The 13,068-nt window shown below is 30.7% G+C and overlaps 1 protein-coding gene across 2 annotated transcripts in view; it reads right to left on the bottom strand.

Annotated features, from left to right (window-relative positions):
* Window positions 1-13,068, bottom strand: part of LOC134697405 (transmembrane protein 144-like) — a 30,340-nt gene continuing 17,272 nt past the window's right edge. For both annotated transcript variants that reach the window (XM_063559668.1, XM_063559667.1), the window contains exons 9-11: window positions 12,446-12,552; window positions 4,712-4,983; window positions 1-3,788 (exon numbers count right to left, since the gene is read on the bottom strand). In XM_063559668.1, coding sequence (XP_063415738.1) covers window positions 3,705-3,788; window positions 4,712-4,983; window positions 12,446-12,552 — 463 coding nt within the window. In that variant the 3' untranslated portion in view covers window positions 1-3,704. The remainder of the gene's footprint in view (window positions 3,789-4,711; window positions 4,984-12,445; window positions 12,553-13,068) is intronic.

The raw sequence follows: 13,068 nt of genomic DNA, 5'->3' as shown, positions 1-13,068 counted from the left end.
TTTTCTTCAACTATATTTAATGCAAATATAAACTATAAATATTTTCCTAAATGATATTTTAACACTTCAATTATATATAACGCTTCATCAACATACAATTATTAATCTCATTGAAACAATATAAAATAAATACAACCTTGTTTTTAATACTGGCAAAGAACTCATTACCTGTTTTATTTTAATCATATAGCTGTTACTTTAATCCAGAAAATAAATTTTAATCTAAAATAAACATAGATCATGCAGAGGTATAATTTGTACAGTAATTTGCTTTAAATATAAAATAGTTCTCTAGTTTTATTATTTTAACAAAACTAAGAAAATATATCATACATGAGTGTGTTTGCTTTTTAGCATAATAACCTTCATCATTTCTATTTACTTAAACAAACAAATATACTTTGAGCATTGTAAAAGTGTCTCTCTTCTTTGATTACTCAAGATGCAGCTGTGTGAAATCTACTCTAAATAGAACACTTGTAACATGAAATATAATGTATGAGTGTAATCAGGAATGATATCCATATTCAGCATACATCAAGCTTTCTTACAGTAGATGTGAGAATTTGTTGATACAACATCATTAAGAAATGATAAACTTGGACCTATTTTCCTTAATTAAGGTTCATATACAGTTTTGTGTTTAAAATAAATCTTAAAATAAGTCCCATGTGTAATCTAATTGAAGTGGAACAAAGAGTCAAATGCACAGACTGCATGGAATGTTTCTTTAACAATGGGCCACATGATGTATGATGAACATTTAAATATATAGAAATAATGTAAATGAAAAATTACTTAGCTCACAAATCATGAAGATGAAAAATATATTTATCAAACAATACCATAATAGCTGGTGCACAACATCAATATATGATCAATCGTTAGGTGAAATTTGAAGGATTTGAGTAGAAACCTGTAGAAAAATTTGATTCCACAAATTAGATAGTCATTTTAACCGTTAAACGGACAGAAAGTCACAGGACAAAAAGTCGCAAGGACATAAAGTCACAAATTTTACCATTGTTGAATATGTAAAAGAAAGATCTTGGAATATTTTGTTTTTATCAGATATACATATTTCTAAGTTTAGCATATAGTTCATATGCCTTGATAAATGAAAATTTATTCAATTGTAATCATGCAAATGATACATTTTTTGGCACAAGGAAGCCATTTAAGTACCAAGCACTTTGACATTTTGTTTTTATAACAATCATTTGGTCATAGTTAATATTTATTGAATACATTTTAATTAAAAAAGAGCTTTATATATGATAATTCATAAAAAAAAAATTTTTTTTTTTTCAAAATTAGTATTTCAATATTCAAAGAAAAATAATCTCAAAACTGAATTGTGACTTTTTGTTCATGACCTTTTGTCTGTGACTTTTTGTCCTGTGACTTTCTGTCCTACATTCATTTTAATACATTAATCCCAAGCAAGTAAGCTCATCACTGATTGACATCAGTTTATCTTTATGTAATTTTTACAATGGTATATGAATATGTATAAGCATTGACACTAATGAAGAACATGTAGATAATAAAAACAAATGGACTAAAGAAAAAAATCATGTCATTGCAAAGGTAAACAGGCCCTACTGGAGACAATATAATTCTGCATGTAATAATGTCCTCAAAATTTAAACCTGAGTGCTATTAAATTAACCCAATAAAAGGACTGTCATATTTTGAGAAACTCCAAGATTACTTTGCTGTCTCTAAATGTCTTGTCCTCTATTCATAGGGGAATTGATACTTGTTGTGTGTCTAAATGTGTCATAAATATAGTAATCTTTCCATAACTCCCATAAAAATATTCCAATCAAAATATCAATACAATATAGTCAACAACACATGATGTCAAAACAACCTATAAAGTTAGAAAGCTTCCTGTGACATCAAATGCTGTCAAAGGAGTTCAATTCACAAAGAGTCATTAGGTACAAAACTAACAAAAGTATAAAATGTCAAAGTCTAATAACTCCCTTAAAAAGAGTTTCATCAAAATAACACCATTACCATATCAACACTATGTGCTGGAGATAATTATAAATATCATAAGGAAATCTCAATTTACAGTGCATAATATGTATGTAATAATAATTCTAATGCAATTATTTTGTAACAATTGTTCTGATTGGATGACAGCAAGCGTAAAATTCTCTATCTCCTTGTCTGTAACTAAGGAAGCCGACATTTTGAATTTCGGAATATATTGACATGTTATTTCTACAATAATAAACAAAAAACCTACTTGTTGCGCCTAAAAATCTTCTTTTTATCAAATTTTATTACATTCTGAAGCGGCACAGAAGCCAGAAAACGCCCGGTGTTTACGTTTCACGCCGGAAACATACCTATGACGTCACCTAGTGTAGAGACCAAAGAAGATAACATCTTTTCGCGGAATTTTCTTTTATGAAGATTTTACACTGAAATAATGATTGAAATTTAATTATAAACTTGTTCTGCATTAGAATAGAGATAACTGTATTGTATTTGAAGCTTTTCGGACGTCCATCGGTAGTTTTACTGTCGCAAATACCCGTTTACCTGTCTCCGCTCCGCGTCGCCAGGTAAACTAAATTTGCGACAGTTAAACTACCGATGGACGTCCTTAAAGCTTCAAATACAATACAGTTATCTCTTAAGTATTATAGTATAATCTCAAAATATAAACATAGATAATCATATAACATTGTTTTCTAACATGTATGTAAGATGAACAAAAGAAGATATATGGCCCCAATTAATATTTTTAACAAATGAGTATAAATGCAGTGAAATGTCAGAAATATTGTAACTAAGAGAAGATAATATCGTTTAGGAAAAATCAAGTTGCTACATGAATTTGATTGAAAGAGAAAAATACAACACACATACACTAAATATGTAGAATATAAAGAGACATGAACAAAAAAAAAAATGGTATCACAGACTTATATAAAAGCATTAAAGTATTCGTGATTATAATATCAAAATATGAAGTGCCATTTTTTACTTTATATGAAAAATGCGGGTACATATAATAATCAATATCAATCACCTGGTTAAAATTTTTAAAAATATAAAAATTCTAGCGCTATAATAACTGTTAAAATAAATATCATCTGACCATTTTGAACAAGTATCATCAGGAATTAGGAAGCTAAATATTTGTTACTTAGCCGTATATTTTAATCACAAAATATGGAATGTTCCTAAATATTTACAATTATATTCTTACAAATAAATTCCTACTATAATCACTGGCATATCAAATATTTTTATTTTACACCGAAAATGTGTACCACTTGGACACTTAAATTATTCTTTTGTCATGAAAATAAATGTATCATAAATAACATAAAATGTATTAACCCACTTAAATTATACTATGAAATCTACTGTGGATTCATTTATTTTTGTGGGTACCAATTTTCCTGGTTTTAGGAAAACTTGCATATTCATTGATATTTAATTTCGTGGTTTTGACAAAGTCTGCATACATTTCTTTAGAAAATTGCAATTCGTTGAATATTTAAATTTGTGGTTACCCTGTATCCACGAAATACACAAATATTGGCATCCAACGAATATTGATGAATCCACAGTACAATGTTTTATTTGGTTTAATAATGGAGACCATCTAAAGCACTAATTATGGTATATCATTATGTTATTGCACTAATAATGTCATCTTGTGTCTCAATAAGTTCTCAGTTTTTAGATACTCCTGCTAATACAGCTCCTCCAATGGCTATAGAGAAGCCAAACATTAAAATCAATAAATTCCTCTTTCCCTACAAAAAGTATGAAATATATATATTCATGAAACAGGCATTAATAGGAATATTTCTTAATTTTACAACATATACAATAAACACACCTTGTTGGATAATATATATCAGGTAAATATCTAATTTGACTATACAGCAGACAAAAAAATGTACCACAGGCATCTTTTAGAAAATGGAGGTACAAAGAAAAAGAAAATATTATAAAAAAAAGAAAAAAATAGTTCAGATACCTGGGTACAGGCATTTCCAATTCATTTAGACTCTAGGAGGACAGTTGTCTCATTGGCAGTCATACTTCCGTATTATTATAAAAAAGTTTTTTTTTGGATATATATATATGTAAAGATAATTTCAACCTTCCATTGTTTTCTTAAATTCGTTGTGATGAAACATGTGTGGAAGCTAAACAGTTTCTTTAATGACAAATACAAAGAATTTTGGAATGATGTTTCTTTATTTAAGGTTTCTGGCCATGGGTTTGTAGAAAAAGTATATGAAAATGTTCCTAACAGTATCCTTCATTGTTGACACAGCTCTAATATATTTTTTTTAATAATACACAATAAGGATTACAGTGCACTAGCCAATTAACAATTTATACGGAAAAGTGCTCTTAAATATCTCTTGATCTGTTCTCAAGCATTTAAAACTTTTATCTATATATTTTACTGCAACAAACTGTTAATTCTGATGAATGCTCTATTTAAAAAAAAAATTTTTATCGGGTCATCCATAATTGTCAACCATTTTCCAAAAGTGTACACTATGGAAAATGGTTGACAAATATGGATGACCCCTAAAATGTACTGTACTTTGCTTTCTATATTTTGAGTCCTAATCCAAAAGTTTTCATTTAGAAATTTAAATAACTAAAATATGCATTAGATAGTCCATCTTTATTCAAACATTCCATAATGTCCACTTACCGTGATTTCTTTGAATACCAGAACACCCCACAATGAGGCTACAACAGATGGACCAGCTGTTACTATAGGGAATGCCACTGGTATAGACAAAGACCTATTAGCCACAAACCAACAACTGGTTGCTATGCCCCACATAATGCCCGAGGCAATGCCAGGCAGTATAACTTTGGGGTAAATCTTTGGTTTGTTCTTCATTATAACAATATAAATGCAGAAAAATGTTGTACTGGTTAAATATATACCACAGAAACAGGAAAACACATAGTCTAAACCTACAAAAATATACATAAATTTTATACATGGATACATTTGAACAGTATATTTGTTAGATGAACTAAATGAGTTAACTGTTTTTCTTTTTTATTCAATGATAATTTTTATGCAGAAATAGGGCTCTTTGCAGTTAGTACGGCCATATTGGATGGGGGGCAGATTTTCATAATAGAGGTGAAAAATACATGAAAACATCATTAAAACTGAGCATTTGCTTGGTAACATGCATTGGATTTCCCATACTTTCATACTATTTCCACCTCTTTCAAAAAAATCTATCCCCTATCTAATATGGCCGAACCTACCATGAAGAGCCCAATTATAGGGATGTTTTTTGTATCAATGTGAATAATGCAACTTGGTAAGTTTAGCAATAGCAATAACTTGCATTCTGATATAAGATAAATATATTTGTAGTAGGTCTCATTGGGGTCTAAGCCTGACGCAGGATTGCCGATTTTGAGTTAGTATAACACGTGAAAGTAAAATTATTGTGCTGTGAAAACAGGAAATGAAGTCTAGCAGGACACATGAATTTACAAAAAAATAAGAATTGCCTACGTACATAGTATAAGCAGGATACAAGAATCTGACAAAAAAGTAAGGGGGATCAGTGATCAGAACCCCCCAATGAGAACCCCTTTTATCATATTTTTTTCTGAAATCACAATACATGTACACTTTATTGATTTGTCTGTAAATGTAACAGGGATTTTGTTTCAAGTCTTCCCTATTCAAGTATCCTTTCTTAACATTTTTAACATTTTATGGGAATACTAAAATATGAAAGACTACTCAATTGAAACCAGCCACAAAAACTGCTTTCCACTCATAGAAGAAAAATATTTTTTTCATACTTTAAAAACCAAAACTATTTGCAAAATGGAATTGACGAGGTGACTTTCCCTGTGCATCAGGATCCTAATAGGTTTAACTTCAGGTCCTTAAAAATATATTTACTTAAAACATTTAAAGAATACTGTAAGACATTTCAAAATTGTATTGCAGTTTCACCGATTCTTCTAAACTTTTCATTCACTCAACATACAAAAGAACATAATTCAAGTTTGATATGTAGTAGAGAATTGATAAGAAGTAGTGGATTCGGAAACGATAATCAACGAGCGACGTCAGTCGCGAGTTGATTATCGATTCCGAATCCACTACTTCTTATCAATTCTCTTACTTAAACCATTGATTTTGATTTTTTTGTACTCGGAATCTAATAAAACGTATCCCTTACGAATCACAAAATTTCAATCATTTTTTTCAAAAAAGTGATTAAAAATTCACTATTTAAAGTGATTTGTGTTCTTCCATGGATGGATTATTTCAAAGGTGAAATTAAAAAATACTGTTCCCAAATTAATTTTATTGTTTGAAGCAAATAAAAACACGAATTGCAAAAACTAAATTGAAGTTTCAAATAATCATCATAAATCAAAAACATATTTGAAAACGGTTATATGTTAATCACTATGTAATTATATAGCCATCACTTTGTAATGATAATTTTAATTTTAAAAGTTTTGAACTAACCCCTTAAAGGAAAATGTATAAATGTATGAGTTTGAGTAAAAACAGCTCATCAAGAATTGTGTAACAATGGAATCGGACGATGAAAATATATTTATAACTCAGTCAAAGTTCTGTGATAATTCTCCTAAAAGTGATGAGGATTTAAGTGGTAATTTTTTACTAATGTATGAGGATATATCATCAGCTTCTGAAAATGAAGCTACTCTTTCAAAAAAGCCGATTTATGAGGATATATCGTCTGCGTCAGATGAGGAATTAATGTGCACTTTGGTAGATAGTGTAGACTCTGACTTACGCAATAAGCCAGGACCATCAAGGTTGAGCAAGATTGTTTCCGACAACAAAATAGAGGAACTTTCTGTTAGGAGGTCAGTAATTTATATTTCTTTTAGTAACATATATTATTTTCAAATTAAGCCCCCCCCCCCCCTTTTGCCCCCATCCAACCTACACACCAACTCTTTCTTATGTATTACAAGATTACAAGATTACACTTGAAAGACCCCTTTCCGTACTAAACCTAATGAGGATTGAAATTTTGAGAAACGAGTTCAGAACAAGTGATATAAATATGCTTGCCTCTCATTTTGGTGTAAATTATCAAGATAATTATGTCTATAAAAGATCTCTAAATGAAAGAAAATGTATGAAAAAAGTTATATACAAAAGCAAACTGAATAAGTTCCGAGTTGCATGACTGTATGAAAGATTCGCAAAAAAAAATCCCGTTTAAAACTGAATTTTCAGCGTGTCTATTAAAATGGAATGTGTGGTATGATTGCAATGACACAACTCTCCGCAGGAGACGAAAATGACACACAAATTAACAACTATATAGGTCACCGTACGGCCTTCTGCAATGAGCAAAGCCCATTCCGCATACTGTCGTTTTTGTCTTCTTTTAACTTATAAAAACAACTACACAGAAATATGAAAAGCCATAATTGGGAAAACACAAATAACTAAAAAATAAACGGAACATTATTTTTGGATTGTTCAACTATCGTACCCGAATCCACGACTTTTTTTACTTCTCCTAACAAAAATTGATGTATCGGTAACAAAAACTTAGCCCTGAGCCCAAAAGGAAATGTATATTTGATTGTATTCAACACGAATATCGATTTACCTTATTCAACTTGTTATCCTACCACCTTTCCGTATGAAAAATGAGTAAATGTGGTATGGTTGCCAATGAGACAACTATTTTTCAGAAATGTAAAGAAGTGAGTGTAATTAAATTAAGGGTAACTGTTTAACCTTCATTAATAAGAAGAATCTTTACCGTAAAACAATTAGAAATCCAACGTGAAATCCGACCCTCTCCATATAAAATAGAAGATGTGGTGTTATGGCTAATGAGACAACTATTTTTCAGAAATGTAAAGAAGTGAGTAGAATTAAATTAAGGGTAACTGTTAAACCTTCAACAATAAGAAGAATCTTTACCGTAAAAAAAAATAGAAATCCGACGTGAAATCCGACCCTCTCCATATAAAAAAGAAGATGTGGTATTATGGCCAATGAGACAACTATCCGCAAAAGACCAAAATGACAGACATTAACAACTATAGGTCATCGTACGGCCTTCAACAATGAGCAAAGCCCATACCGCATAGTCAGCTATAAAATGCCCCGATAAGACAATGTAAAAAAGAAAACTAACGGCCTTATTTATATAAAAAAAATGAATGAAAAACAAATAGGTAACACATAAACAAACGACAATCACTAAATTACAGGCTCCATACTCTTCATGTGATTTTTTAAATGCAGTGGCTAGTTTCCCGGCACTGCCCTCTAGTTTACCGGCTCTGATAAAAATAAACTTAATTCAAACCGGCACAATAACCTATTTTTATAGAAATGCTACTTTCCCGGCACCAGCAATACAGTGAATTATTTTTGTATGTTCTATGTGAAGAGTGAAATTAAATATTGACTTTAGCAAAGGTACTACGAAAATGTGGACTGTCAACATAATAGAATCAAATTATACACCTTTGGCTCCTTAAAGTGTATATGAAAATACTGAGAACATTTTCATTCAGACTTTGGACGCTATCAATTAAATTGTTTTTTTTTTTATGTAATACATGTACACTACAAGGTTTGGCAGAAAATAGATTCAGAATATTTTCTTTGCCATCTGGCTGCACTAAAAAATATTTTGTTCATCAAATTGGGGACCAGAATGTTTTGGGTATTATTTATTTTTTTGGGGGAAGGGGGGTAACCGCTCCACCCCACTTCCACCACCCTTAAGAAGTTAAATGGTTGTTCATTTATATGCATCATTAGTAAACATTCAAACCAAGGTCTTTAATTTTGGGCTGATATGTAGAAAATCACTCAATTTAACATATCTAATTTTACTAATATCTTATTTTACTATTAAGTTATCATTTGACATGCAAGAAAAAATCCTTCGTTCGTGATAAATCTCAACTTCAGAAGTTTTATGCATATTAGCCCTGGTATGTATATCAAAGCAAGTAAAGTAAAGAAAAGATATAATTTAATTTCGGTTTACATATATACACAATAACAAGGAAAAAATATATTTTACTGTAACAGCTAATGTCCTCATGCATGTAGAACAAAACGTTGGTTAGCTTGCTTGCTTGGTATTTATATCAATTGTACAATCCATAGGATAACCAATTGAATTCAAATATAATATATCCAGGTTAAACAATGCCTATATTTATTGTTTAGAGATGTCAATTTTATTTACAAAGCTTGTGTTAACAATTATAAAAACAAAGCAAGCAAGCCAAAAAAAGTTTTACTTTGCAAGCATTAGGAAATCAGCTGTAACTGCTAAATTTTGTCACATAATTTTTTTCAAAAGAACGTTGGAATTGATAACGTTTGAAATAAAGTAAATGATTATCAAGTTTAAACGGCTAATTGTTTAATCGTTACTCACCAATGTACATTTGTAGTCCACGCTATAGTAATCATTATACACACTTGTTTACAATTCAGGAACACCGTAGGTGTGTTCGAATAATAATTGTCACTTTAAATTCACCTAGTATACTAGTCAACTAAAGAAACGATACAAGGAATTCACGTATTTTCCCATATAAAATGAAATATGATACACTGTTCCTAGGTGAATACTTGACCAAATGGTCTTATCTTACATGTAGTTATCAAAAGAATCGTTTTAAGACAATTGAAAGACAAGATTTTATTTACTAATAAGTTATTTCAAAGTCATATTCCTTACCTAAAAATTACAAAAATCGATATCAGAAATTATTTTTTTCAAACTTAAACATGCTAGATGCTAAATATTTTAAATGCCTTTGCAGATTTTAAGATGCCGACTTTTTTGTCTTTATTTTCCACAAACAAATGACCCTTTTGTTCAATAAGGCAATAACTTTCTAATTTGAAAAGATTATTTTAATCATATTTATTTGCATCGTAAATGATTTCTTGTCATTTTATAATTGAACAGTATTTTCTAACTTTGATATTTTATTATAAATTTGGGTTTAAATTTGTGTCTTGTGTATTGTTTCTTTTGTCAACTAGTATATTATACCATACAAAAAAGAAATGCTCCTCCCCCTTCAAATTGGAATCCGAATATCAAATTGTATGATATGAACTGTACAATGATAAAAATACCTCATAAGATAAAAATTTCACAATCAAAATTTCTTTTTTTCCAGTTTAGCTGACAGTACTAAAAAGAAAATTAAATGGGCATACAACCTGTTCAACACCTGGAAAACCCAAAGAAATGCTATAGCCGTGGCTGATCTCCGTCTTAACATTAGCATTATTTCGTCAGAGCTAGAAGACATGACAAAGGAACAATTATGTTTTGCTATCTCCAGGTTCATATGTGAAATAAAAAAAGAAAATGGAGAGGAATATCCCGGTCAAACTCTTTATGAAATTTTGATAAACCTACAGCTGTATTTAGAAGGAAAGGGGAAATATTTCAAGTTTTTAAACGAAGATTGTTTTATCCAAATTAAGAACACACTGGATCACACAATGAAAGAACGAGCAAAAGCTGGGTTAGGAACACATAAGAAAAAAGCACAGCAAATTTCTTATGATGAGGAAAATATGCTATGGGAAAAGGGAATTTTAGGAAATAGTACACCGCAGAAACTTCTTGATACTACTATTTATTTATTTGGCCTAAATTTCGCACTTCGTGCTGGAAAGGAGCATCGAGATCTACGAATTGAAAATAGTCAAATATCAGAACACACAGACATCAATGGTGATTCATATCTGGTTTACAGAGAGGATGTTTCCAAGTCTAACCAAGGCGGGTTGAAATCTAGAAAGTGCAAACAAAAAGTAGTTTTTGCGTATGAGAACAAAGAAAATCCCGAGAGATGTATTGTTAAATTTTATAGAGACTACATATCTCATTGGTAAGTTTTCTATAGCGATAAGGGAATATTTGCTAGTATACCTTTTTCATGTCGAAAATTTACCTTAAAATATTACCTATACAATATGAATAAGTAAATGTGGTATTACGCAGATAATTGCCAATGACACAATTATCCATCAAAGATCAAATAAAGATGATGTATATATACGTGATTAGAAAATCGTTTATCATGAAAATTTATGATAAAATTCAATTAATTAAACTAAAGTCCTTATTTATAACAAAACAATTTCTGAAAAGAAAAAAAAACAGACACCAATCATTAACAACCACTGACGGAATAGGCATATACATGTAAATTAAAAAAAAACAAGGAAGGGGAGGCTTAGTTAGTTATTATAATTTATTCCAAAGATATTATTAAGTGTTTTGTATTTTTCAGCCCAGACAAAAAACCAAAAAATGCTTTTTACTTGAAACCCTTATCAAAACCGACTGGACAAGTGTGGTTTGCCTCTATGCCCGTGGGTATAAATATGCTGACAGCAACGATTGCAAGGTTATGCAAAGAAGCTGGACTGAAGGGATTCAGGTCCAACCACTCGCTTCGTGCCACGGCTGCTACCAGATTATATGAAGATGGCCAGGACGAGCAGCTAATATCTGAGATAACAGGCCACAAAAGTAATGCAGTTCGCGAATATAAAAGAACAAATACCGAAATGAAACGAAAGGCCAACCAAACAATCAATAGTAAGCCATCGGAACAAAAGAAACCCCGTTCAGAACTACAAATCAACAGTGCACCGTCTACCTTTCAAGTGGATGGCAATAATATTAACATCACGCTTCAAGTTAATTTTGGGAATTCTAAGTAACGTGTGAAGGATTTTTACTCGATGCTGTTAAATACACAACTCAGTTTTGAACCAACTATAATTCTTGTGAAATAAATTTATGTACATGTATAAATATCTGACAATTTTCATGAAGTGTCTTATAAAGAAGAATGTATGTTTTGAGTGCTTATACTTTATTAGATGTAGCCGTTAACCGTTAAAATGTTACCAATGAGATTTTTTACTACACGTATTAGAAATAAAAATGAAATGTGCAAAAGAGACAGCAACCCAACAAAAGAGCAGAAAACAAGCATTTTATTTAATTGACTTTCCAACCAATGGAATTATTGATGGTTTTGTTAACTATTCTACGGAAGCGTGTTAACGCCACAAAGGTTTACGTTATAACGCAAATATAAGAAAAACGTTTTAACTGTGGCGCTAATACGCTTGCGTATAATTCTTCTGTGTTCTGTATTGTCAACATTTTTTGTTTATTGGTAAAAATCAGTCATGTCTTCACTTGTAATGTAATCTACTCACTAATCTCTCGTTCAATGAACCAGTGAGTAGTATTACATTACAAATTAGTCAAATCTTCAGTGGATTCTTGAAAAATAATCAACTGTTTCTTGAATAGATGACGTAACAACAATGGTTTAAATATAGTTAATGTTATGTCTAATAAATAAAACAATTACAAACCATTTAATGAAGCCCCTGGGAAATCGCCTCGATGGTCCTGAATATAAGTGGCACCAGTAAACATCTGCCCGTACATCACACCAGAGAATAAACATAGTATTAATCCCCTGTAATATAGATATAAGAGACAAAATGAGGGAAATGACTGAAATGTACATGAAATAATCTTGCTCTCAAATATATTTACAGTTTGCTACACCTTTTTTATTGAATTTTTGATTTGTTTAACAGATCCAAAGTGAACTAGAGTGCACACACTGAAATGTCTCGCCTTCTTTACTAATCCTTGATACTATCTTGATAGACCTAAATATAAAGCTTTATTACAACTGTCACATAAACTCAACATTAACCAAGAAAAGGAAACATTGATCAATGAACCATGAAAATGAGGTCAAGGTCAGATGAACCTTGCCAGGCAAACATGTACAGCTAACAATTCTTCAATACAACAAATATAGTTGACTTATTGCTTATAAATAAAGAAAAACAGACCAAAACACACAAACACTTAAAACTTAGCAATGGACCGTGAAAATGAGGTCAAAGTCAAATAAAACTAGCGTAACCGCCATAAAGATCATAAAATATGCCCATACACCAAATATAGTTGACCTAATGCA

Source organism: Mytilus trossulus, chromosome 14, assembly GCF_036588685.1.
Source record: "Mytilus trossulus isolate FHL-02 chromosome 14, PNRI_Mtr1.1.1.hap1, whole genome shotgun sequence".
Lineage (NCBI taxonomy): Eukaryota > Metazoa > Mollusca > Bivalvia > Mytilida > Mytilidae > Mytilus > Mytilus trossulus.
Note: the sequence above shows the minus strand (reverse complement) of the source record. Positions and strands in the feature narration are given on the sequence as shown.